This window comes from Tupaia chinensis, unplaced genomic scaffold, assembly GCF_000334495.1.
Source record: "Tupaia chinensis unplaced genomic scaffold, TupChi_1.0 Scaffold145652_1, whole genome shotgun sequence".
NCBI lineage: Eukaryota > Metazoa > Chordata > Mammalia > Scandentia > Tupaiidae > Tupaia > Tupaia belangeri.
Window position 1 is genome coordinate 688,198 of NW_006205509.1, and position 7,196 is coordinate 695,393.

Here is a 7,196-nt window from a genome sequence, read left to right on the forward strand (position 1 = left end):
GCCAGGATATCATGGGTTGCTGGGTGGGTACCATGCTGTACCTTGGAGAAGGAAGAGAAGATACATGTTAGGAAGGTCTTGATTAACCCTCTTACCTAGCTTTAGTGTATACTGTGTCTAATAAGATTCCTAGTTTGTAGGAAGGGTTCAGTGGAGGAATACCTTGGTGCACAGTTCTTTCAGATGCCACCGGAGTCCTTCATCAGAAATGAGAGGGATGACCTTTTCTAAATAACTAATGATTTCTGGGTGGGACTGCTTCCGGAGAGCATGATAGATATCTAAGAAATCAATTTGTTGTTTTGGGGTCCAGAAATGTTGAATCAGTAGTTGTCTAGGAAACAAGTACCTAAAAGGAAAAAGAAACTCTAATAGCATCTTTCAAAGTGAGCTAAGAGAGCATTTGGCAGACGTGGATACTAGGAAGGGATAGAGGTTCTACTTTCTTTCTTCAGTTTTTCTTTTTTCTTGACCCAGACCTATGTTTAAATATGCACTGAAGGGCCAAGTGCTGGACCCACATGGGAAAGATCATGGTTTGCATCCTGGGACCTCACTGAGCACGCTAGGCACATGAATGTGCCCATGACCCAGGCTGGCCAGGATTGGAGGTGAATCACAGTGTGAGGACCTCATTGGGGGTGCCTATTCTTCCCCCCCCGCCCCCCGAAGAAAAATAAAAGTTTTAAAAACTGAAAGAAAAGAAGAAAAGATACACTGAAGCATAATCTCAAGCAACATTACTGAAATGTGATCTGAAAGGAAAGGAAAGAGTAGAATAGCCTGGCATAGAGCAATCAGATAAAATGATACCTTTTGAACGAAAGGCACTTGAAGAACTTGCTTTGGACAGAGTTACAGAGCTCAATACTCCACATGATGCTGACAACCTAACTGTGGCACAGTCCTCATGTGTAAACAGTATGGGAAAGGCAACAGATCTGTTTTCAATTCCGCTATCCACATGTGCAGTGGTTTTAAAGCATGGCCAGAAATTCTGTGACATTCTATGGCAAAGGGAAGTCTCTGTCCCCCCCTTTTTCCAATCTTGGTGATTAATTCAACCAATAAAATAGAACAGAAGTAGGGGCCAGCAAGTGGCGTAATGGTTAAGGGCACTGTACTCCCACAAGGCCAACCACAGTTCAAGTCCCGGACCTGGCAGCTTGCTTTCTTGATTTTTCTCTTTCACTTTCTCTCGTTCTCACTCCTTCCCTTTCTGGTCAAATTTAAATAAATAAATAAATAAATAGTTAAATAAAATAATTCTTTAAAAAAAAAATAGAACAGCAGAGAGTCTCCAAGGCAAGGTCACAGAAGGTCATGCAGAATTTTATTTGCTGTAACACTCACTCTTGATTCCTAAGCTGTCATATAAGGAGTCCCCCTACCAGGACCAGCAGATGGCATAGTGGTTACATTGCTGGACTCCCATGTAGTCAACTGGGGTTCAAGTCCTAGACCTGGTGGCTTAAAACTCATGATGGGCACATGTGGATGCATGCCCAAGATCCCGAGAGGAGAATGAAGGAGAAGAGATGAAGTGTGGCCATCCTCCCTGGGGGTGATTTCTCGCTGCGTCCCCCCCCCCCAGCCCCACCACCCCCAAAGCCAAAAAAAAAAAAAAAAAAACTCTCTTCAAAAGAAAAAAAAATAAAAAAGGGATCTCCCTACCTTGAGGCTCCCACACCAAGAGGCCAGCAGGTAGCATGGTGGTTAAGGTGCTGGACTCCTACATAGCCAACTGCAGTTCAAGTCCCAGATCTGAAGCTTGAAAATCATGATGGGTTGTAATCAGTAGAGATTGCAAAAGAGCAGCCACAACTAGAGGATTATCTTGAAGATTTTGAAGGAAAAAAAAGAGACTGATCTTTGCTAACAGATGGTATATCACAGAATATTTGTTAGGTAGGACTGATTTGAGAAGGTTTATGTGTGAATTTTGTGCTGAGTGTTTGCTTTTCAACAGTTTGAGTAGTTGACATGTAAATATTTTCTCAAAAATATTTAAAAGGACCAGCAATTAGCATAATGGCTATGTCGCTGGACTCCCACGTAGTCGACTGTGGTTCGAGTCCTGGACCTGGTGACTTAAACTCATGCCGGGTGTGTGTGCGTGTGTGCTCGAGATCCTGACAGGAGAACGGAGTAGAAGGGATTGTGGCGTGGCCATCCCCCCTGGAGGGTGATTTCTCGTTTTCTGTCTCTCTGTCTCTCTCTGTCTGGCGAGCACACGCTACCTATAGCAAAAACCTCTCAAAAAAAAAAAAATTTAAAAACCATACTGTCTCTGTTGTTAAAAGAGTCACAAAATTTATAACGAATATTTAAAAAAAATAAGTAGCATTAAAAATCATTAAAAAAAAAAAAAAAAAGAAGAAAAGCCATGACTCATTTATAAATAAGGAGAATGAAAGAGAAGAGATTATGGCATGGCTATCCCCCCCTGTAGGGGGGTACTTTCTCACCTTCCCTCTCTATCTTTCTCTGATAAGTGCATATGCCCTATGAGAAAAACATTTTTTTTTTTTTAAAAAAGGGATAGGTCCAGTTTTCTAACCATCAAGCCAAGATACCAGAAATAAGACTAGCTTTGGACCCTCCAGAAAACACCATATAGCAACTAAAATGTCACTGAGGACCTGTCAACACCACATGGAAGAGAAAAATCCATCACCCACCTCAGCCCTGCCTAAGTTCTTGACCCACAAAAATCATGAAAACGGTGATTATTTTAAGCTATTAAGCTTTGAAGTTGATACAGCAACATATAGCAAGAGATAAATGGAATGCCATGCAAGGTCACAGTCTAATCGTGCAACTTTTGGATACGAATAAAGTTATTAGAGAGACCAGCAGGTGGTGTGATGGTTAGACACTGGACTCCCTGGGACCAGCAGTTGGCGTAATGGCTATGTCGCTGGACCATGTAGTTGACTGCAGTTCGAGTCCTGGACCCGGTGGCTTAAACTCATGCCAGGTGTGTGTGCGTGCATGCCCAAGATCCTGAGAGAATGGAGGAGAAGGGATTGCGGCGTGACCATCCCCCCTCGGGGGTGATTTCTCACTTTCTGTCTCTCTGTCTTTCTGGCGAGCACGTGCGCACTATAGCAAAAACCTCTCCAAAAAAAAGACACTGGACCACTGGACTCCCACAGATAAGACCACGGTTCGAGTCTAAGACCTAGCAGCTTGAAACTCATACCAGCCACACATGCATACATGCCCAAAATCCCAGGAGGAGAATAGAGAAGGGATTACAGCGTGGCCAAGCCCCCTGGGGGATTTATCACTTTCCCTCTCTCCGTCTCTCTCTGGCAAGTGCACATGCCCTATGACAAAGAAAATAATAATAAAAATAAAAAATACATATATAGAAAGAGGATTTTTCTTTTTTCTGAAGAAAGAAATTTGTCCCCAGTTGCCATGCCTCTCAGAGAGTGGGTTCCTGCCTCCAAGGATGATAGAAAAGGTCATTATCTTATTTCATGTCATCCAGAGCAGCAAAGATACATGGAGAGTCCCAGCCACCTATATCTGCAGCTATGACGTGTCCAAGTATCTGAAGTGTTACTGAGAGGCATTTGGGATGAGACACCTGGAGCAGGAAGTTTGATAACCTCTGCCTACTTTCCAAAATTAAAATTTCTTTTGGGGCTGGCAGGTAGCATGGTGGTTAAGGACACTGGACTCCAATGTGATCAATTGCGGTTCAAGTCCTGAACCTGGCGGCTTGCTTTCTCACTTTTCCTCTCTCTCTCTCTGTCCCTCTCTGGTCAAATTAAAATAAATAAATGAAATAAATTAAGATAGTAAAATAATCCTTTTTAAAAAAACGTTCCTTTTAAAATGATTTTCAATTAAAAAAAAAACTATATAGCTTCAAGATATTAGGGAGATAGATAGAAATTTGTACTCACATGAGCAAGAAAACCAGGTAGTTGGCAAAGGGTGGAATGGAAATGATACCTAGGAAAAGACACTTGGTAACATCTCGGCGGAACTAAGTAGAAATAAACACAGATGTTTTAATCCAAGTAAGTTCTTGATACAATGGACAATCCCTTCACCCTACTCTGCAGTTATCTTCTACTATACCCTAGAAAAAGGACCATGTTTATTTCTATCTGGTTCTAGATGGTAAGTTCCTCTGATTTCTTACATTTGTGTATCCCAAGTAACGTCTATTACAGGCAGGGCTTGACATTATACCTAATCCCTTAATGAATTCTTCCTGACCTGTAGAATAGGTCCTAGGTTTTTATTCTCAGCTTCAAAACTGTCCTCTAAGTCACCATCAAATACTAGTTTCCAGGATCAGCAGTTGGCATAATGGCTATGTCGCTGGACTCCCATGTGGCCGACCGTGGTTCGAGTCCCAGACCCGGTGGCTTGAACTCACGCTGGGCGCATGTGTGTGCGTGCCCAAGATCCTGGGAGGAGAATGGAGAAGGGATTGCGGCGTGGCCATCCCCCTGGGGGGTGATTTGTTGCTTTCTGTTTCTCTGTCTCTCTCTGTCTGTCTGGCGAGCACACACGCCCTATAGCAAAAACCTCTGCAAAAAAAAAAAAAAATACTAGTTTCCTGCTGCCCTTTAGATCTTTGCAGATTTTTATACCTTCAGAAAGTAACTAGATTTTAGTGTTTACAACTTTTATTCAAAAAGTGTGTCAGAAACTATGAAATTCAGCTAAGGACAGTAACTTGAGTGAACCCACTTCTGTCAAAGACTCTGAGGCTCTCATTTAGTTCAATACTTGGATCTCATAGCAAAGAGCAAAAGCTTGATCAGCAGTGAACAACTCTAAAAGAAAGGAAAAAACTTAAGACCTTGGTTAACCGTCATTACCTTACCATGCACTTCTGAACATTTTTCCCCAGGCCCATACCTGTCTCAAATGCTCCATCTCCCGGTATGAAAGTTGATGAAACTTTATATTGTGCTTCCACATATTTGCCTTTATTCTTCTAGCCTTTTTGGCATCAGCCCACAACATCTGCAATCCTGCCTCATTAAAGTAGAGGACAGAGTGTGCTGTTATCCCAGTTTGACTCTCACCACAGCTTTCTAATCCATGTTCACTCACATGCACACACACTTGCCCTTCCCCAACACTACTCTATATTAAAACTTTAAACTAGGTAACCTGAAATTTTTATGAGGTCAACCCATATCCCTTTTCTCAACTCCCTCCACCCCCCACTGCCTCAGTACATCATCTTTTTTCAGCTAAATCAGATTTCTGTGATTTGCAATGGAATGGGCTCCCTCTTCTGGCTCATTACTTCTTTTTTAAAAATTGAACTCTAACCTCAGGAAGTCTTGCTCAATTAACTCTATGTGTTCCCCAGCCAGATACTAACTTATCTCCTGTCTGGAGAAAGTATAAGTAGCATAAGTCAATGTATTTCTATGATTGAATTTTAACTTTAATTCTTGAAAATTCTTAGATTTACCCAGGACTTTTGCTTGAGCACTTTTAAGAACACTTTCAGATTATGAAAAAGATTTTATGATATGGAGACCAGCAGATAGCATAATGGCTACGTCACTGGACTCCCATGTAGTCGACCAAGGTTCGAGTCCTGGACCTGGTGGCTTACATTCATGCCAGGCGTGGGTGCGTGTGTGCTCAAGATCCCAAGAGGAGGGAACCAGCAGTTAGCGTAATGGCTATGTCGCTGGACTCCCACGTAGTCGACCGCGGTTCACGTCCCGGACCCGGTGGCTTAAAACTCACGCCGGGCGCGTGTGCGTGCGTGCCCAAGATCCCGAGAGAAGAATGGAGGAGAAGGGATTGCGGCGTGACCATCCCCCCTGGGGGGTGATTTCTCGCTTTCTGTCTCTATGTCTCTCTCTGTCTGTCTGGCGAGGGCACGCGCCCTACGGTGAAAATCTCTCAAAAAAAAAAAAAATTAAAAAAAGATCCCAAGAGGAGAATGGAGTAGAAGGGATTGCGGCATGCCCATCTCCCCTGGGGGGTGATTTCTTGCTTTCTATCTCTGTCTCTTTCTGGTGAGCACATGCATCCATAGCAAAAACCTCTCAAAAAAATTATGACATAGAGATTAGCTTAAAAATAACACAGGAGCGGGACCAGCAGTTAGCATAATGGCTATGTCGCTGGATTCCCATGTAGTCAACTGCAGTTCACGTCCCGGACCCAGTGGCTTAAAGTTCACACCGGGCGTGTATGCATGTATGCCCAAGATCCCGAGGAGAATGGAGAAGGGATTGTGGTGTGGCCATCCCCCCTGGGGGGTGATTACTTGCTTTCTATCTCTCTGTCTTTCTGGCAAGCGTGCGCACCCTATAGGAAAATTCCTCTACAAAAAAATAAATAAATAACGGGAGTGGGCTAGCCCATGGTCTGGTGGTTAAGGCAGCTGGGGTTAACTGTATGGTTCAAGTCCCAGATCCAGCAACTTGAAATGACACTAAGTGTGTGTGCCCAAAATCACGAAAGGAGACAGAAAAGAAAGGATTGTGGCATGACCATTTCCCTGTGGGGCATGTTTTCTCGCTTTCCATCTCTTACTCTGCCTCTCTGGAGAGTCACTGTGCCCTCTGGAAAACTTTTTAAAATTTATATATATAGGAGAAGGCAAGCATATAAATGAAATGAGATCGGTAGCTATGAGGTTTTTTTTTTTTTAAAAGAATCATTTAATTTTACTTATTCATTCATTTATTTTAATTTGATCAGAGAGAGGGAGAAAGGAAGCCATCAGGTTTAGGACTCAAACTGTAGTTGGCCATATAGGAGTGTTCAGTGCCTTAACCCCCACGCCACCTGTTGGCCCTGAGTTTATAATTGCTGAGGTAAGGTTGAGTAAATGGAAGTACACTAACTATTCTACTTTTGTGTTTGTTTAAAAGTTTCCATACTATTAAGTTTTAAAAACAACAATGGGACAAGCAGATAGCGTAATGGTAATGTTGCTAGAATCCCATGTAGTCGACCACAGTGACTTAAAACTCCCATAAGGCGCATATGCATGTGTGCCCAAGATCCTGAGAGGAGAATGGAGAAGAAAGATTGTGGAACGAGCATCCCCCTGGGAAGTGATTTCTTGCTTTCTGTCTCTGTCTCTCCATCAAGTGCATGCACCCTAGAGAAAAATCTCTCTTAAAAAAAAAAATCTGGGGGGCAGAGAAAGCAGCCACTGTCCTCTCACTTTATAAAAAAGGATA

General features: G+C 42.8%; 1 protein-coding gene across 1 annotated transcript in view; it reads right to left on the bottom strand.

Moving 5' to 3' along the window:
* LETMD1 (LETM1 domain containing 1) overlaps positions 1 to 7,196 on the bottom strand; it is a gene marked incomplete at its 5' end in the record, with an annotated part of 13,965 nt that overhangs the window by 4,005 nt on the left and 2,764 nt on the right. Inside the window, 4 exon segments of the mRNA XM_027768136.1 lie at positions 1 to 41; positions 163 to 349; positions 3,921 to 4,003; positions 4,891 to 5,006. Of these exon segments, the coding sequence (XP_027623937.1) occupies positions 1 to 41; positions 163 to 349; positions 3,921 to 4,003; positions 4,891 to 5,006 (427 nt within the window).